Source organism: Acomys russatus, chromosome 4, assembly GCF_903995435.1.
Source record: "Acomys russatus chromosome 4, mAcoRus1.1, whole genome shotgun sequence".
In the NCBI taxonomy this organism is placed as follows: domain Eukaryota; kingdom Metazoa; phylum Chordata; class Mammalia; order Rodentia; family Muridae; genus Acomys; species Acomys russatus.
The window spans coordinates 66,918,939-66,944,871 of record NC_067140.1 but is presented as its reverse complement, the minus strand read 5'-3'; the positions used below and the strand labels follow the sequence as shown (position 1 = coordinate 66,944,871).

The window sequence follows — 25,933 nt, the reverse complement described above, 5'->3', positions numbered from 1 at the left end:
TGTGTGTGTGTGATAAAATATACATAAGATGAATTTTACTTATCCCGTCTTTAGGTGTACTCTTGCCCTGGTTACGTAGCCAGCCCCACCGTCTATTTTCAGAATGTTCTCATGATCCACAACACAGCTTCTGTGACCATTAGCAAGCAATTCCATATTCTCTCCTCTCCCAGCCCTGAAAACTTCATTCCATTTTCTGTCTCTGGATCATTCATGAACTAGAGTGATGCAGCATCTCCCCGGCATGTTACAGAGCAAGTGTCAGAGCTGCATTTGTCCTGATTAGTATTCCACCCCGTACACCAGCACATCTCTTTGTCCATTCTCTGTTGATAGGCACAAGGTCCTTCTGTCCTTTGGCAGCTGTGAATGACCCTGCTAGGAGTGTGTTTTACAAGTGTCTTTTGGGGGCTGGCCTTCCCTCTTTCTTTCTGAGCGGATAACGCTCCCACCAACATGGTGCTCATTCCTAAGACCCGCCGGACAGTCTGCAAGAAGTGTGGCAAGACACCAAACCCACAAAGTGACCCAGTACAAGAAGGGCAAGGATTCTTTATATGCTCAGGGAAAGCGGTGTTATGACAGGAAACAGAGTGGCTGTGATGGGCAGACTAAGCCTATTTTCTGCCAAAAGGCTAAAACTACAAAGAAGATTGTGCTGAGAACACAACTGCAGATCTAAGAGGCTGCTGGCTATTAAGAGATGTGAGCATTTTGAGCTGGGAGGCGATAGGAAGAGAAAGGGCCAAGTGATCCAGTTCTAAGGTGATATTGTTATGAAGACACTAAGTCATGAGCTTTGACTCACCTCATTTCGTTGCAGTTGGTCTTTTGGGGAAGGAATAAAGAAAGCATTATAGAAATTCTCTGGGGGAAAAAAAAAAAGAAATTTCATTTTGGGGCCCTGCTTCTATCACTACAGGGTTTAATCCCGGGAGCAATTCCAGGAGAGGGACTGCTGCCCCATTTCACAGCTCTGTGCCGACCTCTTGAGGAATCCTCGCCGTCTCCTACACTGTGCCATTTTACATTCCCACCAATGATCTGCACATCCTCGGCAACTGTTTTTACTCTAGTTTTTCTTTTTTCCATTAGTAGTCTTTGGAGTGGTGGCGAGTCACTGGTTGGTTGTTTTGTGTGTGTGTGGTCTATTTGCCTGTTTGTTGATGCGTGTCCAGGAGCAGGACATAGGAGGGCACTGTGTGTCCCCTGTCACTTTCTACTTTTACTCCCCCCGAGACAGGTCCTCTTGCAGCTGAGCTGGCTGGCCAGCTAACCCCAGCAATCCTCCCGTCTCTGCTTCAACCAGTGCTGGGGCTGCATGCATGCCCACGCCTGGAGCAGGTACTGTGTGCTTCTCACACGCTGAGCATTTCCTCAGCCCTCACTGCATTTTCTTCATGGCTTGCCAGTGTCTTTTCATTTGCTTACTGGCCACCAGCGTTTCTTCAGAGAGAAGTGTCTATTCAAGTCCTTTGCTTGTTTTCTTAGCTGGGTTGTTTTATTTTAGAGGAGGCTATGCCATTGTCAGAATCTTCAACATGTTTTAGATGTTAAGCCTCAATAAAGGATTCTTAGACATTTTCTTTCATTCTTTGGCTGCCTTTTCTTCACTCTTCTCTACAGGTTTGCTGTTTGTTTTGTGTTTTTGTTTGTTTGTTTGTTTTTGTTTTTTGAGACAGGGTTTCTCTGTGTAGCCTTGGCTGTCCTGGACTCACTTTGTTGATCAGGCTGGCCTCGAACTCGCAGCGATCTACTTGCCTTTGCCTCCCTAGTGCTGGGATTAAAGGTGTGCACCACCACTGCCCGGCTTGTTTGTTGTGTTTTGATGCACACAAAGTCAAGTCCATCTTACCTATTCCCCCCTCTTCTTTTTTGAGACATGGTCGTATTACCTTGCCCAGACTCAGATGAGCGATCCCTCTGACCACAGTCCACCCCCAAATGCTAGAATCACAAAGCACACCACTGCCCAGCCTCTAATTCAGGAGAGCACTGCCTGATCCAAAGCCATGGAAACCATCATGTAGGGCTCCTATGTGCGGTGCCTCTGGAGGCCCTTCCCACGGTGGTGCTCTGGTCTTGCTTCTCGTGTATGGTATACAGTAGGCACCTAACTAATGCTTATGGGTGTGAATGTGTTGTGCAGGACCCTTGTGCCACCTGACACACGGGCATTTCTTTGCCACCTCTCTAGCCTGACTCTGAACTCCAAGGACCACACACCTCTACCTTAATCACTGAGAGCCCTGCAGGTCTGGGGCTCTGCACCGCTTGGACCACATGTCCTCAGGCTTAGGTCTTCAGAAATGGGCAGATGCTTGTGAATTCCAAGAAGGAAAACATACAAAGCCTTCTCTGCTGTGCTCACAGGGATTCACTCTGGAGGGGAAGTTGCAGATCTGTGCAGCATTCTGAAGGCTGAGTAAGATTTCTGCAAGCAAAGATCGTTCATGGATGGGGGTACATCTGGGGAGCTAGGGAGCCAGTGAGCAGACAAGACTGGGCCTAGAGTAAGGCTGTAAGGCACAGAGAAAGAGGACAGGTTAGCAGTTAGGAAATGGAGGTCTTTCGAAACGTCATGGGCAATGGGTAGCCACAGAGTTTTTTTTGAGAGAGGAATGACTCTTCAAAGCCAGCATTTTATCAGGCTCCTGAAGGAGGGAGGATTCTGTGAGTTTGAGACCATCCTGAGCTACAGAGTTGACAATTTTGTCTACAAAGAAGCAAGCAGCCTCAGCACTTCCGGAAGTTCAGTTAGATACATTCTGGCCTGTAGCTGGTAAGGTTGGAGGCAGGAGATAACATCTCAGGTAAATCCACTGGGCTTATTGGATGCTCTGGAGTAAGTCACCATGTCTCCTTCGATTCCAGGCTCTGTTGGTTTGAGATTAGGAAGGGCTGGGGGGAAGTAAGGAAAGAGACACACTGTTCGTCTGCCTGGAGGCTGTGTCTTCAAGGGGTGGAGTCAAGGAGCACAGAAGACTTCCTGGGGCATGCCACCAAGTGAGGACATTTCCAATCACACCCTCAGCCAGGAACACAGACTTGTGTTTTCGCTGCTGGTGGCTGCCACAGCAGTCCTTGGGAACCCTGCCTTCCTGTTGGGTTGGCCAACATAGCAGGTGAGATAAACCCTGCAGACTCTGGCACTGAAGTGCCCCCAGGCTGTCCTGAAGAGGCCTCTGGGTGCCCCCCCCCCCAGCCTGTCAGACTTCTCCCTTAGACACCTGAGCTCCCCTGAGAACCGGTGATGTGTGTTCTGCTCTCCCTGCTCCTGTTGGCCTCCGTCTTCTCTCTGGGTAAGCTGCACAGGGCTAGTGCCTCTTCCTGGGTCTGGCCTCTGGGGACCCAGCACAGCAGCCTAGACTTAGGCGTAGGTCAGAAGTGGCTGAGCATAGCCCATCCCTGGGGCACAGAGAGGGCCTTGCTAGGGGTACATTGTAGGACTCTGAGAGGATTTGGGGCCCATCGGGAGCACCCATTTCTGAGCAGGTGACAGGGCTCTGAAGTGCTCCCAGGCCTGTATCTCCTTCTTCTCTGTCGGTCTCCTACCCTTCTCCAGGCCAGACCACGTGGGGTGTCTCCAGTCCCCAGGATGTGCAGGGCGTGACGGGATCGTGTCTGCTCATTCCCTGCATCTTCAGTTTCCCTACCAATGTCAAAGTGCCTAACGGCATCACAGCCATCTGGTACTATGACTTCTCGGGCAAACGGCAGGTGGTGAGCCACTCAAGGGACCCCACCCAGGTGGAGAAGCGCTTCAAGGGCCGAGCCGAACTTTTGGGGAACATGGATCACAAGGAGTGCAACCTGCTGCTCAAAGACCTGCAGCTTGAAGACTCGGGCACCTACAACTTCCGCTTTGAGATCAGCGAAGGCAATCGCTGGTCAGATGCCAAAGGCACCACAGTCACCGTGACAAGTGAGGAGGCTGAGGACTGGCCCTGTGTCAGGGACTCCCAGGCTGCTGCTGCCTCACCTCCTGCCTTATCCTTTGGCTCGGACCCTATCCAGGCCTTCAGCCTCAGCTTCCGCTCTGGTTTTGGCCTAACACTGTTTCACTCTGTAACATTGGGGAGTGGGAGTGACTCCTTAAAAACTCTCCTTTCTTTAAGGTCCCCTGACCAGGTCTCACCCTTTCTTTGGTTGGGGTTTTGGGGACAGAATGCAGTGAAGAGAAAAATGAAGGCTAGCCCTGAGAATTGCTGTCTTTGTTTTCAGAGGAGCCCAGAGCTCCCACTGTTGCTCACATAGAGGAGCTGCGTGAAGGTGTAGAGGTGAATTTCAACTGCTCCACACCGTACGTGTGCGTGCAGGAAGAGATCAGGCTTCAGTGGCAAGGCCAGGATCCCACTCATTCCTACACCTCCAGATTCCGAAGCCTCGAGCCCACTGGCGTCTACAGCCAGGAGATCCTACACATGGCCCTATCCTGGCAGGACCATGGCCGGACCCTGCGCTGCCAGCTCTCAATGGCCACCCACAGTAGTCAGAAAGAGCTTTACCTACAAGTGCAACGTGAGTGTGTCCTACCCTTCTCCCTGAACACCCTTTCTGTGGCTCCCTGACAAAAAACCAGCTTGTCTAGCCCCTAGGAACAGAGCCTTTGTCCCTGTGGCACTCAGATGCATTCAGGGCAGATGGAGAGAGACTGCTCAGCCTTACCAGCCCATGCTTATAACGCCAATACTGGGATGACAGAGACGTGGGTCTCTGGGGCTTGCTGGCCAGACAGCCTAACCTACTTGGCATGTTCTAGATCAATCAAAGACTGCCAAAATAAACAAGGTGAACAGTATCTAGGCAACAGCATGCGTATGCATGTGTATATGTGTGCACCCCATACTCACGACCACTACACGCACACATGCATGCACACACATACGTACGCTCACTGTGTGTGTGTGTGTGTGTGTCTGAGTACTGTTAGCCCCTTGTCTGCTGTCATTGGCTCCCTGAAGTGGCTAACCCCTAGCCACTAAGGCAAGTAGATCTCTCATGACTTTATTTATATAACTCATCCCCACATAGAACGTGGACAGGGTTAGAGCACAGAAGGCCATTGTAGGCCATTGACAGCCACGCGCAGGTCAAGCACCACATTCCCAGAGCCTCGTTGGAAAAGGAGGGAGGCAGGAATATTGAGAGGTAGGGAAGACAGGTGACCCTGGGTTTGAAGGTCTCTTTAGTTGGTCTTCCTTAGAGCAGAGTTCAGAAAGAAGTGTGCCAAACACCCTGCCATCCTCACACACCTTACCTGACATCCCATCATGCTTTGCAGATGCCCCCAAAGGTGTAGAGATCTTCCTCAGTTCCTCAGGAAGGAACATTCTTCCGGGGGATCTAGTCACACTCACGTGTCGAGTGAACAGCAGCTATCCTGCCATCACTTCTGTGCAGTGGACCAAGGATGGAGTGAGCCTTCAAGCTGACGGGCATGTGCTGCAGCTCTCCTCAGCAACCTGGAATGATTCCGGGGTCTACACCTGTCAAGCAACAAATAATGTGGGCTCTCTGGTGTCACCCCCGCTCAGCCTCCATGTTTTTAGTGAGTCCTGGATGAAGCTGAGGGGACCTGTGTCAGGACAGGACCAGAGGCTTGCATACCCATGACAGTACCTTCTCACAGGGGCATATCAAGAGAGCCCTGGGAGATGGTATAAAGAGAAGCGGGTGACTTCAGGAGGCTTCTGCTATATGGGAAGAGGAGTAGGGCTCAGTACAACATGTAGAGATTGAAGCTGATTTTGACCCAGAACTCTAAGAGTGTGTCCTATGCTGTTCTTGCAGTGGCCGAGGTCAAGATGAGCCCAGCAGGGCCCATCTTGGAAAATGAGATGGTGACATTGCTCTGCAGCACTCCCAAGGAAGCACCCCAGGAGCTCCATTACAGTTGGTACAAGAACAACATTCTCCTGGAAGACGTCCATGCCCCCACTTTGCACCTGCCTGCAGTCACCAGGGCTGACACTGGCTTCTACTTCTGTGAGGTGCGGAACACCCAGGGCAGTGAACGCTCCAGCCCAGTGAGCTTGGTGGTCAGATGTAAGTGGCCAGTATGTGGAGCAGCAGACACTACCAGTAGGGGCAAAGGGTGGGTGGGGTCTGTTTACAAGACAGTTGGGGTCCCTGGCATAGCATCTTCAAGATCTTTAACCCGGATGTAAACTTTGCGGCCAGATGAAGTTGAACGCACGCCCAGCTCTGCACCCCCTACACAAACTTGGCCTTCTTAGGCTCAGTCTTGCCCTACATCTAACAAATGTTTTACTTAGAACTTAGAAATAAGTTCAAACTTATTTTGTTTGGACTGTTGCTATCATGTTGCAGACAGTGTATCCGATTTCTGCGTGTGCACATGTGTTGTGTTGTTTATTCCATACACATAATCACGCATATGCATATCAATCATTCCTCATTCCGTACTCAAGCACACATGTTATGTACATACCTTCCTATAGGTGCATTTAGAATTTTAATGGGGGCCTCATTACAGTGAACTTTTCTCACACCTTTAACCCCAGCACTGAGGGAGAAGAGGCTGGTGGAGATCTGTGAGTTCTGGGCTAGCCAGGGCTACATAGTGAGATCCTGTTACACACATACACTCTCTCTCTCTCTCTCTCTCTCTCACACACACACACACACACACACACACACACACACACAAAGAAATTAAAGTTGAAAAGGCATCTGCTACAGTCCAGGAGTTTAGTTCATTACACCTTAAACATGCATGTCTGAGCCTCACGTTAACTATGTTTGGGTCAAGCCAGCTAGCACAGGCCTACTTCACAATTAAGTGCCAAATAGCCTGTGAAGTCCCTCAAGGCCCTCTGGTAGCACAGCACAACAGACTGCCGGCGGCTCTCCTAGCCACACTGTATATGGCTGGCGATCCAGTAGCACAAGAAAGGGTCATGTTGAAACTTGCTAGCCTAGGCAAAAATGAACATTCAAAGTACAGTTTATACTGACTTTCACGAAGGTGAAAAATCCCAAGTAGAGCAACTGTAAGTGGATGGTCATCGTGTAAATCATCGGTATGCGTGTGCACAGAGTTGCAAACGTAGGGTCTCTGTATGCCTTACTTATCAGTGTGCATTTCCTAAGACCACCCTGCACACAACCCTCACACAAGGATCACACCAGGAATACGATACCGATTCCAGACTTTATGGGCAGTTCCTTAATCTTTTCTTATCCTTCTTGGAGGCCAACCCTTCGCCTGAGGTGAATTACTTGATTGGGAAGGCCACAGGTGTGACTCTGTCTGCCTTGGAGAGTGCCATTAACAGGCGTTCAGGGTCAGTTTGTCCTGTGCTAATGGTCTGATCACCTGACAAAAGTGTTGCCCTCTGCCTGGGACAGTTCCACTTTTCTCATCTTTAAAACAAGGACTGGCCAGGCATGGTAGCACACAGCTGTAAGTGTGAAGGTTGAGGCAGAAGGATCACTGGTTTGGGACCAGTCTGCTTACAGAGTGACAGGCTAATATGGGACCCTGACCTCCATTTTCAGTGCGGGCATGAGCCTGGCTAGCAGAGAGATTTGACCATCTGAAGAGTAAAGTATATTCAGCAATCGGGGGGTCGAAGGGAGTTCCGAGGTCACCCTGTTCCAGGGCACAGTGGGGCAAAGGTCCATGGAGAAAAGGAACAAAGGAACTATGCAGAGGTCATAGCAGAGGATCTAGGAAGTGGTCTTTCTGAGGATGACAAGCCGCCTTTGGTTCCCACACAGATCCACCCCTCCCTCCAGAACTGACTTCCTTCTTGGAGACACAGGCTGGACTTGTGGGTATCTTCCACTGCTCTGTGGTCAGTGAGCCCCTGGCTACACTGGTGCTGTCACACAGAGGCCGCACATTGGCCTCCAGCTCTGGAGAAAACGACTTCAACCCTCGCTTCAGCATTTCGTCTGCTCCCAACTCCCTGCGCCTGGAGATCCGGGACTTACAGGCAGCTGACAGTGGGGAGTACACGTGTTCTGCCACCAACTCCCTTGGAAATGCAACTTCCAGCCTGGACTTCCATGCCAACGGTAATGTGGGCATCCACCGCAGGGGGGCGCCAGTGGGGGCCGTTCAAGGAGGAGGCCTCCTTTTCCTAGCAATGTGAGGGCTCAACTGAGGAGCCAGAGTGGTGAGGTCCCATGGAAGACCTGGGTTATGTAGTCACTCCATTGTCAGAGAGATCTGGTAGGGAAGGCAAATGGGAAATGTAACGGATCAAATTATTTCTCTCTCACATCTCTGACTCTGTACTTGGAGGGTCCTTTATAGGCATCCATTTAATTTTTATTTCTTAAGTTTTGGGGGTCAGGTGTTTGGTAGGCATTAGAGGTGGGAGACCAAATAGAGAAACAGGTCCCTCCAGTTGTTGGTGCACACAGGCAATGTTTGTTACCGCCATGTCTGACTTACACAATGCTGGGGACTAAGCCCTGGCCTTCACACATAGCAGGTAAGCACTGTCCCAACTGAGTTACATCCACAGCCCTCAGGCCAGGTTTTTGGCATAAGCCTGGCTTGATGTAACCTGGCCTCCAATACAACTGAGTTGGCATTCAAGGCTAAATCCTTCTTAGCTGCCACCAAGCCCCAACAGGCGTGTGAGGAGAAGAAATCGAGAGGGCTTCCTGCAGCAAGGGGTGCTGAGGACCAGGGCCCTAGACAACCAGGGCCCTCACAGCTTACCCAAGCCTGTTCTCTGTCCCTCTGCCAGTGGCCCGACTTCTCATCAGCCCTTCAGCAGAGGTTGTGGAGGGGCAAGCAGTGACCCTGAGCTGCAAGAGTGGCCTGAGCCCAGCGCCTGACACGCACTTCTCCTGGTATCTGAACGGAGCTCTCCTTCTGGAGGGCCCCAGCGGCAGCCTCCAGCTTCCTGCGGCTTCCAGCACCGATGCTGGCTCATACTATTGTAGAGCGCAGGCTGGCCCCAACACCAGTGGCCCCTCCCTGTCCACTGTCCTCAGCGTGCTCTGTAAGTTGGTCTTGGCTACTGCCCACTGCCCACTGTGTGGGCTCATCTCGTTGGGATCACCAGCCACCTGCTTCCGTATCCTCCTCACCCCAGGGGTCCACAGCAGAGAGTGGTCATAGGCCTTGCCACCATGGAACTGTTGACCTAGGGAGGAAGTTAGGGTCCCCTTTATCTCCTGTCCTCTGGACCCAGCCTTTGCTCCTAAGTTGTACCACAGCTCTAGACCCCAGCTTGTCCTCTCCCCAGATATCACACCTCAAAGTATGTGCATGTACCCCACAGTCTGCTAGCTCCTCTGTGTCCCTGCCTCCCCTCCCTCAGGGTAATGCTCCATATGAGCCCTAGCGTCTGGTGGTACAAGCGTCTGGTCACACTTGAGGGCCTCCCCTAGCAGGTGTGTTTAGGGGTTTGCTAGTGTCCTAGGGGGATTATGCGGGAGCCGGGGCTACCAGCTGTCTTTGGCCATGTGTTTTGAGAGCTCTTGAGAAAGGAACCCTTTTTAAAGCACTTGCCTAGCTTACACAGGACCCTGGGGTCAATCCTAGAACCAATTAGTGACTCTTCTCGTTGCTGGGTCAAAAACAACACAATGAAGAAAGTGTTATTTTGGTTCTTGATTGGAGAGTGCTGTCCACCAAGGCCATAGGATGGAGGCCACTGGTCTGCAGTCAGGAGGCAGAGAAGGACGAAGCAGATGTTCAGTTTACTTCTCCCTTCCCTGCCCAACCCCTGCCCAAGACAAGGTGTCTTTGTGTAGCCTTGGCTGTCCTGAAACTAGTTCTGTAGGACCAGGTCAGCCTCAGACTCACAGAGTGCCTCCTGAGTGTTGGGTTGAAAGGCCTGCTGCATCACATGCCTGGCTACTTTTTCTTTTTTATTCAGTCTGGGCCGGTAAACTCCACAGACATGCCCATAGGTTCATCTCTTAATCGACTCTAAATCCTTCAAGTTGATAGCATTAACCATCAAAGTTGTCACAACAGCAATAAAACTAGGGAGGCCATTTTAAGTGTTTCCTTAATATGCCAGAATCTGGGTTGCCTGACAAACAGAGGTGGAGTGAATTTTGAGGCATTGCTTAATAACAAGTGTGGTAGATAGCAGCGGTCTTGGGCACCACTTTGAAGGTGCTCAGCTTTAGACATAGATGGGACAAGGTGCAAGGTGACTGATAGCCTGTACGATACCTTGATCCCAGCTTGAAAATGGCACAGTTTAGGATGAGGAGCCTAGACGAATGCCAATGTCGTCTGGGTGCCCTGGTGCTGTGCCCATCCTACACAGCTGTTTGTGTCTGCTCAGCGTGCTTCTTGGAGCCTAGACAAACCTGTGTGAACTTGAAGCTCTAGCAGTAGGCATGAGATGAGTGCCTAATGTTCTTGCTCCCCACAGACCCCCCGAGAAAGCCCATATTCACCGCCAGGCTGGATTTGGATGCCTCTGGAGTGGAGGCTGGACATCGTGGCCTCCTCTTGTGCCACGTAGACAGCGACCCCCCGGCCCAGCTACGGCTTCTCCACAAAGGCCGTGTTGTGGCCACCTCTCTGCCATCAGGGTGTGGGAGGGACTCCCAGCGCACAAGAGTCATCAGAACCTCCAACGCACTGCGTGTGGAGATCCAGAAGCCGGTGTTAGAGGATGAGGGCGTGTACCTGTGTGAGGCCAGCAACACCCTGGGCAACTCCTCTGCCTCTGCCACCTTCAACGCTAAGGGTAAGGAGTACAGGAGGGGCTGAGGGGGCTGGAACCTCAGCCCAGACTATGCTGCTTTGAGCCAATTGACCTCTGTCCATCATGGGGGGGGGGCGGAGCTGAGGGAGCCTCAATGCCCCTCTCTCCACATCAAGAGTAGGGGGGCATCCTGGGACTTCCAAGGCTCACCTCTGATGAAGTAACGGGGCTACCTTGCCTCCCATCCCTTTTCCATGCCCCCATGTCTTAGTGGATTTACCTCTATATCCTTTCATGCTCAAAGTTGGAAACTGGAGCCTGAGCTAGGGTAGGTGTGGAGGGAGGCTAACCAGAGTGAGTCCCTGCTGCATATCCTCCAGCCACTGTCCTGGTCATCACACCGTCGGACACACTGCGTGAGGGCACAGAGGCCAACTTAACTTGCAACGTGAGCCAGGAAGTTGCTGTCAGCCACGCCAACTTCTCCTGGTTCCGGAATGGAGCGCTGTGGACCCAGGGGCCACTGGAGACTGTGAGGCTGCATCCTGTGGTCAGGACTGATGCTGCCATCTATGCCTGCCAACTCCTTACTGAGGATGAGGCTCAGCTCTCGGCTCCCATGGTCCTGAGTGTGCTGTGTGGGTGATGGTTAAGGGCATCACAACTTGGAGGACAGAGGGCTCAGTGGTGGTGCGGGGGTCGGGGGGAGTGGAGGGGCCTACAGGATGGAGGGACCTGGGTGCCGTGGGCACCCAGGCATGGCCAGCAGGGCATATGGAGCATGTACAAGAGGAGGGGGCACAGTGTGATAGCTAGAATGCAGTGACACTGGCTAGAGTGCCCTGACTAGCTACCCCTACTCTGGTTCATGCAGATGCCCCAGATCCGCCAAAACTGTCAGCCCTCCTGGATGTGGGTCAGGGCCACATGGTTGTCTTCATCTGCACTGTGGACAGCTATCCCCTGGCTCGTCTGTCTCTATTCCATGGGGAGCGTCTCCTGGCCACCAACTTGGAACCCCGGCATCCATCTCATGGCAGGTTCCAGGCCAAGGCGACAGCCAACTCCCTCCAGCTAGAGGTCCGAGAACTAGGTCTTGAGGACTCTGGAAACTACCACTGCGAAGCTACCAATGTTCTTGGTTCAGTCAACAGTTCACTCTTCTTCCAGGTCAGAGGTAAGTGTCAGTCCCCTCACACGAAGGTGGACCCTGAGATCTAGATCTGCCCCCATCAGACACTGTGTTCTGTGAATTCCACGCAGACGTTTTGGTGAGGGTGTGGTCTGCAGCCTTCTCTGGCTTCTGCTACCCCCACCTGCGCTAACTGCAGTGGCCATAGGAAGAAGAGGTCACCGAGCAGGTGGCCTGTTTCAGCTGGAGCTTGCCTTCCTCCCTTCCTTCTTGTTCTTCTGAGACAGGGATTCCCCAAACTTACTATGTACCCATGCCAGCCTCAGACTCCTGCCTCAGCCATCCTAGGGCTAAGATTACAGATGTGAACTACCATGCCCAGCTGGCTGGAGAATTTTCTAACACAACCTATTTTGTAGTATAATTTTGTTTAACTCAAACATTCTCATAAAATCCAGTGATGCATGTTATGCAATAACATGTATATTCATCTTCTTTATGTATATGCACATATATACATGTATATATATCTATATATGTATATCTATAGAAAGTCTCCTAGAACAAGCATCCATGGTAGCACACACTTGTAAGCCAAGCATTTCAAGAGGCAGAGACAGGGAGAGAGCAAGTTCAAAGTCAGTCTGTGGTACATTTGTCAAAACAAAACAAAACAAAAGTCTATCTAGACAAATACACCAGAAAAAAAAAAAGTAAAGGTAATATCCACAAGGCAAGGGCCAAAGAGGCACACATCCTTCCCTCATGGTGTCAAGCAGTAATAATCTGGGGACCTTCACTTTGGTTCTGTCTGTCTTTTTAAATTTATTACACCCATTGCTTAGGCACAGAGATTGGGTCAGAGTTGTGGGGACATCGTGAAGGACCATGGGCTGCGGTCCCGTTGACTGTGAGCTGGCTTAGTTCTGGTCCTGGCTCCTGCCCCTGCTCTAGCTGTCCCTCCTCCTCACTGCCTGATCCCTGACCCCTGACCCCTCTGTGCCCACTTCCCGCTCTCTGTCTTGTCATGGTCTACATCCTGGGCTAAGGGCTTGGCCACAGAAGCCTGGAAAATCACAACCCTAGGCTACTCCCACTGAGCCCAGTGTACAGTCAGCTCAGTGGCCCTCAGCATGAGCTAGCCCTCCTGTGGGGTGCTTTTGTGGCCAAACCATCATGTCTTAGGGTTAACGCAGCTAGGTGCTGCCTGTGGAGCATATAGGCTCCGTTGTGCTGAGACTCACCTGCCACAAGCGAGAACAACGGAGAGAATGGAACCCCCAAACTTTGAGTGTTGCAAATGTTAATCCCAGCACTCAGGAGGCCGAAGCAAGAGACCCTCATAGACTCAAGGCCAGCCTGGGCTACACAGTGAGTTCTAGGCCTGCCAGGTATTACAAAGACCCTCTATCTCAAAAACCAAACCAACAGACCAACCAACCCAAACCGGAAACCCATACTTCAAGTGGTCAGAAGCCAGGGCCAGAACAGAGCAGATTTGGTGAGAAAGGAGCAGGAAAGACAAAGACAGGGAACTGAGGGAGCCCTTGACAGCTGTAGGCATAGGATTGGGGCTCTTCACTCTTCTGGAAACACAAACAGTACCAGACAATGGGAGAGATTTTGACAAGCCCTCATCTTATCCTATGTCTCCTTGCAGGGGCCTGGGTGCAGGTTTCACCATCACCTGAACTCCAGGAGGGCCAGGCTGTGGTCCTGAGCTGCCAGGTGCCCACAGGGGTCCCTGAGGGGACCTCATACCGCTGGTATCAGGATGGCCGCCCCCTCCAGGAGTCGACTTCATCCACACTCCGCATTGCAGCCATAAGTCTGAGGCAAGCTGGTGCCTACCATTGCCAAGCTCAGGCTCCGGATGCGGCTACTGCCAGCCTGGCTGCCCCTGTCAGCCTCCATGTAGCCTGTAAGGGCTGCTTCTCACTCATGTGGGGGAAGGGAGGTGTTCCACAGCAGGTCCTTGTATGAGGGACATCTTAGTTACCCCCTGACCACTTCTCACCTGATGTAGACACCCCACGCCCACGTCACACTGAGCGCCCTGCTGAGCGCAGGCCCTGAGCGAATCGGCCTCCTGGTGTGCAGTGTACACAGTGACCCTCCAGCTCAGCTGCGACTGTTGCACTGGGAGCGCCTCGTGGCCTCTACCCTACAAGGGCCAGAGGAACTGGCAAGCAGCAACCCCCGGCTGCGTGTAACTGTGAGCTCCAACGAGTTGCGCCTGGAGATCCACTTTACAAGGCTGGAGGATGGCGGTACCTATACCTGCGAGGCCACCAACACACTGGGCCAGGCCTCTGCTACAGCTGACTTCAATGCCCAGGGTCAGTGTGGAAGAGAAGAGGAGATGAAGAAGGTTCTAGAAGCCCCAACCCCATGCTAATTAGGGATGTGGGTTCAGGACCTGGGTTGTGTGAAAGGCCCTTGTCCCCCAGGTTTAACCCATGAACTCCTTTAGCAAGAGCGTTCCTGGGGGGAGCCTGGAGTGTGTCTCAGTAGCAGAGCTGACTGGCTCATGTACAATGGCTTGCTCCACACAGCTCCAAGAACCTCACTTGTGACTTCCTCCTCCCCCCAGCTGTGCGTGTGACAGCGTGGCCCAATGCCACTGTGTACGAGGGGCAGCAGGTGAACCTGACCTGCTTGGTATGGACTACCCACCAGGTCCCACTCAGCTACACGTGGTACAAGGGTGGGCAGCAACTCCTCGGTGCCAGTTCCATCTTCCTGCCTAATGTCACAGTTATGGATGCTACGTCCTACCGCTGTGGTGTGGGGCTCCCTGGCCAAGCACCCTATCTCTCCAGACCCTTTACCCTGGATGTTCTCTGTGAGTCTGGCTGGGTGTGGGCAGTGGCAGAAAGAGTGACAGAAACTCACAGGGATCAGGGCATGGGAGAGCCCCCTAGTACACGATATAAGAACTAGCCAGCTGTGGAGATGGGGGCGGGGTCTTCCTAGGCAGAGGAGCAGAGCCCTAGACTGGGCAGTAGGGAACTGTCCTGCCACTTGCAAACCAGCCTTCTCTGTGTATGCCTCCTGGACCTCTGCAGATGCTCCCCGAAGCCTGCGGCTGACCTACCTCCTAGAGACCCAGGGCAGGCAGCTGGCCCTGGTACTGTGTACTGTGGATAGTCGCCCACCCGCCCAGCTAACTCTCAGCCACGGTGGCCGCCTCCTAGCCTCCTCAACTGAAACCTCTGTCCCCAACACTCTGCGCCTAGAGCTTTGGGACCCAAGGCCTAGTGACGAGGGACTCTATAGCTGCTCTGCCCATAGCCAATTGGGCAAGGCCAACACATCCCTGGAGCTTCGGCTGGAAGGTGAAAGGGGACCAGACCAAGGTTGCAGGGGATGGGGGTGGGGGTGACTGCCTGTAATGTCCAGGCTGGGCCCAGCTGACCTTGGTCTCCTTGGTTCAGGTGTACGAGTGACGATGAATCCCTCTGCTTCTGTGCCCGAAGGGGAGCCTGTCACAGTGACCTGCAAGGACCCTGCTGCTCTCTCACCCACTCTCTATTCCTGGTTTCACAATGGCCGTTGGCTTCAGGAGGGGCCAGCTTCCTCACTCCAGTTCCTGGTGACTACACGGGGTCATGCTGGTGCTTACTTTTGCCAGGTGCATGACACCCAGGGCACACGCAGCTCCAGGCCGGCCACCCTGCAACTTCTCTGTGAGCAGGGGTCCTTAGCTGTGGCTTTCCAGGATGAGGGTGGCAGAGGGTGCTGCCAGGAATTGGTTAGGGTGGGCATGGCGCTGCCAAGGGCCTAAAAATGAGCACTTGGGGGGAGGGGGGAAGAGGGCATTAGCAATGAAGAATGGAGACATTATGGCTCCAGGAACCCAGCCTGCAAGACCCTGCTCACAGCCTCTTGATAAGGCATAACTTTTAGGAGGGGACGTTTGTCTGGAAACGTTAGCTTCATCAACATTGGGCAGATGGGCATTGAGCCGTACACGCCTCAGCAGGGGCCCCTATCTGTGTCCTGCCCTATCTCTAGATGCCCCTCGGGATGCTGTCCTGTCTTCCTTTCAAGACTCGAGGACCAGGCTCACGGTCGTGATACAGTGCACTGTGGACAGCGAACCACCCGCTAAGTTGGTCTTATCCCACAGTGGCAAGGTGCTAGCTGCCAGCCATGAGCCTCAGAGCTCAGCATCAGGGGTGGGCCATGTCCAGGTATCCCGGAATGCTCTTCGACTACAGGTCCAAGATGTAGATGATGGCAGTGCCTATGTTTGCACCGCCCAGAATGCACTGGGTTCCATCAGTACCACCCAGAGACTCCTGAGGGAGATTGGTGAGTAGGACAGGGGTGAGGAGGGGGGCTGGAGTTTGGGGTTCTTGAGCTTTGGAATATGAACTACTCCTTCCCTAAGGACCCTAATCTGCTTGAGGAGGCATGGCTTTCAGTGAAGGGGTAGACTAGCCTCAGGATGAGCCAGCCCTACCACAGAAGTGGGGAAGGACAGGGAGGAGACATCAGACCTCACACACCTTTACTGGGAAAGCCTGGGGTGGGAGCGAGACAGCGCCCCTACCCTTGGGAAGCCTAGTCTGAGGGCAAGATGCAGCCTCATACTTCAAATGACCTTCTCTGATTCTGGGGGCACAGCCCTGTCATGGGAGCCCCAGTACGCAGATATAATCATGCTGTTTTTATGCAGCCTAAGAAGACCCACAAGCCCCAGCTTGGAGGGCCCTCAGCACAAGATGGGTTGGGATCGCCCCACCATGCTCAGATCCCTGACCATCTGCTCATCCTTGTACTAACAGATATACACGTGGCAGCCGAGCCAGGCTTGGATGTGCCAGAGGGCACAGCCCTGAACCTAAGCTGCCACCTCCCTGGTGGCTCCCAGCCCACGGGCAACTCCACGTTCAGATGGTTCTGGAACCGCCATCCACTACACGCAGCTCCTGTGCCCACACTCTCCTTCACCCACGTGGCCCGGGCTCAGGCTGGGTTGTACCACTGCAGGGCTGAGCTCCCCACTGGAGTCACCACCTCTGCTCCAGTCATGCTACGTGTCCTCTGTGAGTATGAACCCAGCTCTGCCCCATCTCTCCACATCTCACTGATGTGCATCAAGTCTTTTCCTCTCTGCACATAGCAAGGGCTCCATAGGCAAGGGTCTTAGAACACTAGCATTCCCACTGGCTGGTTGTATACGGTTGTGTAGCTATGCTTTCATCCTCCGTCTTTGAGATGAAGGATACATTCCTCAGTCCTCTTGGGATGAGCACAGAAGGTAAAGCAGACTGAGTATCTGGTGCACAGCAGGCCGTCGTTAGCCTTGGTTTCCCCCACTCCATTCTTCTTCTGTGCCCAAGCTGTATCAGTCAGTTACCGCCTGGTAACAAGTTAGCCCAGATTCACAATTCTGTGGGTCAGAAATTTGGACAGGGCTCAGCTGGGCAGTTCTTCGGGTCTCCTGGCTACGGTTGTCTAGTGGCTCTGCCGAGACGGGACAGTCTAACATGGCCTCACCTGGTGGCTGCAGATGGGCCATATATGGCCGGCAGGCTGGCCCGGGTTTTCCACGTTTGTTCCAGGAAACAGAAGGTAAGCTGCATGACATCTTGAGATCCAGTTCCAAAGTCCTACAATGCCACTTAAAAAACGTGTTTGCATACGCTCTGTGTGTGTGTGTGTGTGTGTGTGTGTGTGTGTGTGTGTGTGTGTATGCATATGCTTGTACCTGTCTGTGCATTCGAAGGCCACCTCTCCACCCTACCTTTTCAGCCAGGGTCTCTCACTAAACCAATTGGATGTCCACAGGCACCCTCCTGGCCCTGCTTCCCCAGGGCTAGCATTACAGCTTCTCACATGAATGTTGGGGATCAAACTCAGATCATTCCAGTGTTTATGCGGCAACCGCTGTCCTGACTAAGGCATTACCCCTCCCCCATCCTCCACGAGGTTGCTTTTGCCTCAGGAGTGAGGAGACCGGGCTCCACTACTTCACGGAAGGACATCGAAGTCACGGCGGAGGGAGGGGTTTGTAGTAGGTTTCTACACACTTTCTCTCCACAGACCCTCCCAAGATGCCCACTCTGACAGTGTTCGTGGAGCCTCAGGGTGGCCTCCAGGGCATCCTCGACTGTCGAGTGGACAGTGAGCCCCTGGCCAGCCTCACCCTCCACCTGGGCAGTCAACTAGTAGCCTCCAACCAACCCCAGGGCGCTCCCGCCGCCGAGCCTCACGTCCGCATCTCCGCCCCCCCCAATGCCTTGAGACTGGACTTTCAGGAGCTCGGACCCAGCAACCAGGGGGAGTACGTGTGCACCGCCTCCAATGCCCTGGGCTCCGCCTCCGCCTCCGCCTACTTTGGGACCAGAGGTGAGGGGCGTGGCTCTACGGGGCGGAACCGCTCTGTAAAAAGATTCTTTTGTTGTCAGGCTGCCTTCCCAGACCCCTTCTGCCACTGTCTGTCTGGTCCAAACGGATCGCTTGGGGCTCCCTTGCACAAGGCCTTGGAGATGAAGTGAAAGTTAAAACCAGTTCTGTCTTGGTTGGGTTACCTTGGAAGGAAGTGTTGGGGGGCCCTGAAGCCCAGCTTCTCCTTCACGTTGCAGCCCTGCACCGGCTTCAAATGTTCCAGCAACTTCTCTGGGTCTTGGGAATTCTGGCGGGCTGCCTGTGCCTGCTGCTGGGCCTGGGGGCCTGGCGCACCTGGAGGTGGGTTCGGAGCAGTGTGGGGTACTGGGGTACTTCATTCTGCCCATTCCATTTCCTCTTTTGTCCCCCCAAATCCTTTGAGTAAAAATCTCCCCTGCGGAGTTCACAGGCCTCACGTTTCTTACCCTGTGCTTTAGCGAGGGCTGGGGGTGTGGAACAAAGAAGGTACCCCGCACTGTGCAGGGTTCTCCAGCTCTGCACAGCGGGGGTGAGGGAATGTGGGGGGGGGGGGCAGTAGGGAGGCGTCTCTCACTGAGTCTGCTCCTGCCCATGCAGAGCGAAGCATTCTCAGAAGCTGAATGTGGAAGAGTCAGCAGAGATGGCCACGCAGAAAGATACCGTCCAGGTATCCATTCAACCCGTGTGAGCGCATGTAGGTGTGACAGTGTCCCCATTTATATATAGGACAATGCCAGGACCAGGGGTGGTTGGGAAAGGAGCCCAGAAGCCCAGATCTCCTTGGGGAATGAGGAGAGCAATTCTGACTAAGGACTCAGAGATGTTATGTGTTTGCTGGGTGCATGCCTCGGTGGCATTGGGCGGCTTTATCAAGACATACTTTCTGATGTCGCTCCTTCCACTTTGAAGTCTTTCTTCATCAAGTCTGAGCTTGCCTGTCACCTAGGCAGGAGTGAAAGGCCATTTCCCCTCTCCCCTAATGTGTTTCTGTTCTCCAGATGACCCCTTCCTAGGTCCACAAGTCAGGGTGGGACCTTCTGTGATCTAGGTTTTCTTTATGGGAAGCTCCTAGCTCTTGATGCAGCCATACATGGAACCTCATCTCCTGTCACATCCTTGAGCTGATGGATGATTTACCTGCCCTCAAGAGGAGGTTGTTATCGCTGTCTGACAACTCAGGTGTTGTGAGCAAGGTCCTAAGCATCTCTGTAGGAACAGCACAACAGCACGGAGGCATCTGACTTTCCTTACCTGCCTTCCAGTGAAGGCAGAAGGTTACTGTGTAATTCAAATGCTGATTTCTGTAAACCGCTCCCCCTCCCCCCAATCTCTGGTTGCAATCCTTGTTCTGAGAATCTGTTGTCTCAATGTTGTGTAAACACTGCTCCCCAATTGTCCCCTGATATGCCAATAAAACAGTTTGCAGCCAATTGCTGAGCAGGGGAGAGAATAGGGCTGGACTTCCTGCCAGCCAGGGGCCAAGGAGAGAGAAGATGATGAAGGTGTTTCAGCCACGGGCATAGGTCTAGGAAACCTTAGGGAAAGCCACAAAGTACAAATATTTCTGGGGTATATGCTGGGAGGAAGGCAGATTATCTTAGTGGGTTAAGAATAGAGTAATAACTGCTCAATTGTTGTGTTGTGAAGTTCGTCAAAATAATACAATGGAGTCTCAGTTGTTTGGGTGATAGCTGAGGCAAGAGAGAAACAGAGAAACAAACACAATTTTATAAAAATAACTGTAATGTTCCAAGCCTCTCGCTCCTGAGATGGATGGAGAGAGATGGCATGGAGGTCAGCCTGCTTCCGCCAGGGCTCTGAGACTGAGTCAGCCACGGTGTCCACTTCTCTCCGTGTGGCTTTCCTCTGTGTCCCTTGCCTCTTTCTCTTCAAAGCCCATCCTGGAACTTTCTGGATAGGTTACAGCGGCATGCGGTTCCTCGCGGACTTAGCTAGGATACTCTGTGCTAGACAGGCTAGGTCAGGCTGCTCTATAGTGACCTCAGCGTGGCAGGCTTTTTTTCTCTCCTGTACTGTTCAGGTTATGCTGTGGTGCTATCAGAATCCTCACTAGCTTTTCTCCATCCCCCCCGCCCCTCCCTCAGATGTTGCCTTTGATTATGAAGCTTAGGTGACTGCAGTGTCCACTGTCCCTGTAGTGAGAAGGAGTGCAGTGAAGGCATGCCCGGTCCTGTGGTCCACGGAACTGGAACATGCACTTGCCACTCTACTCACTTCCCATTAGCTAGAAATCGGTCACATAAACACAACATGCTGCAGGGAAGACTGGGAAATGCACTTTTCATTCTGAGTCTTGACTACATCTGGCGCTTGTATTTCTGAAGGGTTTCCCAACTGTGGACTCAGCCCTAGGACTTTTGACATTGAAAAGAGCAGCGTTATCAGGCCAGGCTCTGACTCAGTTTCCTGGGCCATTTTGTTTCTGAGTTTCCTGAGTTATCCTTACATGGTAAAACGGAGGAAACCAAGGTTTGGTGGTCCCTAGGTATCTTAGTTACTGTTCTTGTGCTGTGAAGAGACACAGTGATAAAGATAACTCTTACAAAAGAAAACATTTAACCGGGGGCGTGCTTACAGTTTTAGAGGGTCAGTCCATTGTCATCATGGTGGGAAGCAAATAGTCATGGTGATGGAGCAGTAGCCAAGAGCTTTATATCTTGATCAACAGGCAGCAGGGAGGGAAGGAGAGAGTGAGAGAGAGAGAGAGAGAGAGAGAGAGAGAGAGACAGAGAGAGACAGAGACAGAGACAGAGACAGAGACAGAGACAGAGACAGAGACAGAGAGATACAGAGACAGAGAGACCCTGGTATGGCCTTTTGAAACCTCAAAGCCCACCCCCAGAGACATACCACCTCCAACAAGGCCACACCCCCAAATCCTTCCCAAACACTTCACTAACCAGGGACAAAGCATCCAAACATAAGGGCTTACTGGGGGGTGGGGGTGGGGGGAGGAGGGCATTCTCATTCAATCCACCGCAGCAGGTAGGGTAAGGGCATGCCGGGCAGACATCCTTGTACAGAGTCCGGCCCCCTGGAAGAAGTAACTCATCCCATTCGCTCTTACCCCCGTAGCTATACCAGCTCTTTCAAAAGCAAGGAGCAGACAGGGTGTTGCCAGCATCCTGTTCCCACTCTGGACGCATGATAATGTGTATATGGCATGGCAAAGCGAACACTGCGCATCCCCTGGACACCCAGGCTCCAGTGTCTGTTAAAACAAATGAGTATCACCAAGAGGGAACGAAGTGCTCCCGGGAGGTCGGGGTGGAGAAGGACCAGGTCTACAGTGGACTACAGACTCCGCTGTTGCCTGGCAGTAGACGGTAAAAGGAACATAGGGCCCGGGGGTGAGAACTGGGGACCAGTTGGAGGAGCTAGATGCTGGGAATAAATCGGGGAAAGTAACTGGTGTAGTTGAGACTTTGCTCTTGCTCGCTCTAGGCTCCCTTCCCTCCCTCCTTCCTTCCCTCTTCTTCCTTCCTTCCCTCCTTCCCTCCCTCCCTCCCTCCTTCCTTCCCTCCCTCCTTCCTTCCTTCCTCCTACACACACCCCTGCTGCCAAGACAAGGTCCCATGTAGCCCAATCTGACTCCAGTCTTATTATGTATCTAAGAACGGATGACCTTGAACTTCTCATCCTCCTCTAGCCCCGTTTCCTTTTGTGCCTGGATGCCACACTTTCTCTGGGAACCTGTCCAGCATGTTCCTCCAATAAACTTCCGTTCCAGGATACACCTGGAGTCAGTTTTACTCTTGCAACCAAAATGCCCAGACTAGAATGCAAAGAATTCAAATATTGAATTCCAGTGTCTCAGACACCATCTGTGGGCATGTGGCCAGGAGGTGTAAATCATATGATACTTGCCTCATACTGTCTGCTGAAGTCGTCTGTGTCCCTTTCTGCTCCTCACAGCTCTTACGATGGGCTGCTCACTCACAAGGCGCAGCACAGGTCTGGCTATATGTCAGGTGACACTTGTTTCTTCTACATTTTTGTTGAGTAGAATGGGCAGAAAACCAGCGTTACCAGAGGCAAGACAGGGAGGCAGGGGGAGAGCAAACCTCATGCAGCAGGATGCTCCAGGATGTCAGGGAGCAAGAGCTACATCCACAGGGTGGTGGCAGCTGAGAGTTTGGGGACATGTGACTTGGGAATATTTGTCTGCTCTCATGTCCTTCCAAGGAGGGGTGCTAGAGAGTGCCCAGAGGGGTTCAGTGGATCAATACACAGTGATCTGAAGCCCCCTTAGACTTCTGAAATAAACCTGTAATTCAAACGAAACATACACACATAGGAAATATGTTGGCTCGATGGCTTTTCCAAACGGGAGTACATCCATGTAATCCAGATGACATCAAGAGAGAAATGCCAGCACCCCAGAGTACCCCACTCCCATTCCCCTTTCCCCCAAGTGTATCTACTAGTTTGAATTCTGATGCCGTAGATTCAATTTTTCCTGTGTTTCAGCTTTATACAAATGGCACCATACTTTAAACGCGAGCACTTTGTGTAATGGTTTGCCATTAAGGGTTAAATATTCTTCCCTTGACTCTGACGTTCTATTCTTGGGCATTTACTCAGGGGGGGAAAAAATGAAGGTTTATTTCACCCCGAGGTATGTGCTAGAATGTTCGTAGCAATGTTACTCATCATAGCCAGAAACTGAAAACAATAAATGCACAACAGCTGTGGGATGGCTAAGTAGATGGTACCATGTCCACACAGCTATGAGGAGCCAGACCTACGGATGAGTATAGTCCTCCAACGTGCAGTGGGAGGGGCTGGCAGCTAGGACCATGACTGCACCCACAGGTGGTAGTTACTTTCCTCACTGCTGAACCAAAGTACCTGACAAAAACAACTTAAGGAAAGAGTGACCTATTTTGGCTCACACTTAGGAAGCCCAGTCTCACCTTGATGGGGAAGGTGACAGCAAAAGTGGCTCCAGCTGTGGGGGCAGGAGTGGGAGGCAGCTGGTCACATCATGTCAGCAGAGAAGAGAGAGAGAGAGACCAGTGATGGTTGGTTTTTGCTTTCTACTTTTCCTCTTCCTATCCAGGCTAGGACACCAGATCATCGGGTCCTGCTGCCCATTTTGGAGGTGGGTCAATTAAAACTCTCAGGAAACACCCTCATTGAACTGCCCAGAGGTGTATCTCCTCGATGACTCTAAACCCAAACAAGTTCACATTGATGACCAAGGACAGGCATAGTTAAGCTATGGGATAGAAGTCAGTATAGCTGCTAATGCTGGACAAAGGGATCGGCAGGAAGCACACTAGAGTTTCTGCACGCAGGTTAAATGCTCCGTGTTCACTTCTGAAAATCTGGTGAACTGCATGCTTTTCTAAATGTATATTTTGTAAAGAAAGTTTATTTGTAAAAACCTTCCACTTTACCTGGGTTTTGTGGTGTGTGCCTGTGGTCCTAGCCTCTCCAGGCTGAGGTGAGGAGATCCCTTGAGCCCAGGAGACTGAGCAACACCACAAAAAAACAAAACAAAACAACAAAAAAATCAAAACCCTCATCAGCCTTTAATCCCAAAACTCAGGAAGGAGAGTGATTTTGTGTGTGTGTGTGTGTAATCTTTTTGTAAGTATCAAGTTCAGATCCAGCGGCAGCAGAATTCATGAAAAAAAAAAATGTGATCACAGTTATACAGGTGAAAACTACTTACCAACAAGGAAAAATGAGCTAAAAGGCATAGGTATTAGGCTGGGAAAAATTTACAAACTGGTAAAATACAACCCATACTCCAGACAAGGGCTAATCACCTTTAAACATAGAGGTCCTTCAAACTGTTAAAAGCAGAGCCTCACTATAAAAATGGGCTACAGATATGAATCAATATGTTATTATATTGTTTTAAAAACCTGTATTGCTGGGTGTGGTGGCGCATGACTTTAATCCCAGCACCCAGGAGGCAGAGGCAGATGGATTGCTGTGAGTTCGAGGCCAGCCTAGTCTACAAAGTGATTCTAGGACAGCCAAGGCCACACAGGGAGACCCTGTCTTGAAAAAAAACCAAGAAACAACAACAACAAAACAAAACAAAACAACAAAAAAACCCTGTATCTAAAGCAGCAACTACATAAGAAATCAGTAGTAGTGGCTTCCTATGGGAAATGAGGATTGAAAGGTTGGAGACCGAAGGGGTAGGAAGACTTTTGTAAGCACTTTATAATTGTGTGTTTGTTTTTGTTTTTTCTTTGTTTGGTTGTTTTTTGGAGACAGGGTTTCTTTATGTAGCCCTGGCTGTCCTGAAACTCACTCCATAAACCGCACTGGCCTTGAACTCAGAGATCCACCTGCCCCTGCCTCCCAAATGCTGAGATCGAAGGCATGTACCACCGCTGTACCACATGTGTTTGGTTTTTGACACACAGGGTCTCGCTGTGCAGCTCCAGCGGCCTCCGGAGTGCTGGGGAAACAGGCATGAATGTGCAATAGTGACACAAAAGTTATAGGAGTAACCACAATCTGGTTGGATTTAAAGCCCACTCCCACAGGTTGGAATCTATGCCTGGCACTGCTCTGGTGTCCAAGAACAGGAGACTAGATGGCCATGGGCCTGGTGGAAAACCAAATACTACTGTCATCCTCACGGACCACAGCAACAAAATCACTTCTAATGAAGTTCTGCTAAACTCATAGATGAGTGCCTCGCTCCGCCATCATTAGAGAAGCATCCTCATGCAGTAAATAGAATCAGATGCAGAGACTCACAACTGGACAGTGTGCATATGATCTTAGATAGACTGTGCCAGCATAAGCTATACGGATCAGGTCAATGGGGCCCACCTGCATCAAGACGGAACACTCAAGATTGCCAGCCTGGGCAATATAGGGAGAGGTCTCATGGAAGAGGGAGGAAAGGCAAAGGGGGAGAAGAAGAGGAGGAGGAGGAAGAGGAGGAGGAGGAGGAGGAGGAGGAGGAGGAGAAGGCGGCAGGGCACTAAACACAATGGTGGGTGAACTTTTTTAAAATATAATTTTAAAAGATTATTTATTGTTTGTACAGTAAGTATTTTTAAAGATTTATTTGTTTGTTTGTTTATTTATGTATAGAGAGCTCTGTCTGCATGCACATCGACAGGCCAGAAGAGGGCACCAGATCTCATTATAGGTGGTTGTGAGCCACCAAGTGGTTGCTGGGAACTGAACTCAGGACCTTTGGAAAAACAGCCAGTGCTCTTAAGCTCTGAGCCATCTCTCCAGCCTTAGATGAATGGTTTTAATTCCAGCACCCCGAGAGTCAGAGGTAGGTGGAGCTCTGAGTTCGAGGCCAACCTGGTCTACAGAATGAGTTCCAGGACATCCAGGGCTACACAAAAAAACCCTGTCTTAAAAAGCCAAACAGCCTCATTTCACCTTTGTGCATGTGTGAGTGCATGAGTGTACATGTGTGTGTATGTGGGTGGGGGGGAGTACATTCACCTGTGTGTGTATGTGTGTATGGCTGACTTTGGGTATCTTCCTACCTTGCCCTTTATCAGATTTTTTTTTAAAAGATAACATCTCTTACTAACCCTGGAGCTCAACAATTTGCCTGTTTGTCTGTTCCAGCCCTTAGCTTACAGGCATGTGCAACGGCTCTGGCTTTCTGTAGTTGCTGGAGACCTGAACTCAAGATTGCCCAGCCTGCACTTTGCTCATTAAGCCCATCTCCCTGGTGAGCACCCCATCCCCAAACCCCAGTTCTGATTGCACACTTTTTCATCTAGGGCTTTTTGTTGTTGTT

At 51.6% G+C, this 25,933-nt stretch overlaps 1 protein-coding gene and 1 pseudogene across 1 annotated transcript; both read left to right on the top strand.

Moving 5' to 3' along the window:
- Positions 1–456: 456 nt before the first annotated feature.
- LOC127188641 (60S ribosomal protein L36a-like) lies at positions 457–764 on the top strand (annotated as a pseudogene).
- A 2,196-nt stretch (positions 765–2,960) lies between these two features.
- On the top strand, positions 2,961–18,880 carry Siglec1 (sialic acid binding Ig like lectin 1). The gene is given in 22 exon segments (XM_051144645.1): positions 2,961–3,125; positions 3,227–3,302; positions 3,566–3,925; positions 4,225–4,521; positions 5,285–5,551; positions 5,794–6,048; positions 7,747–8,046; positions 8,730–8,987; positions 10,380–10,700; positions 11,039–11,296; positions 11,533–11,835; positions 13,451–13,711; positions 13,817–13,827; positions 13,829–14,129; positions 14,384–14,635; positions 14,859–15,128; positions 15,228–15,479; positions 15,808–16,107; positions 16,584–16,844; positions 17,845–18,150; positions 18,387–18,489; positions 18,766–18,880. Coding segments are annotated over 21 exon segments (5,076 nt in total). The 5' UTR covers positions 2,961–3,125; positions 3,227–3,253; the 3' UTR covers positions 18,857–18,880.
- The last annotated feature ends 7,053 nt before the right edge of the window (positions 18,881–25,933 follow it).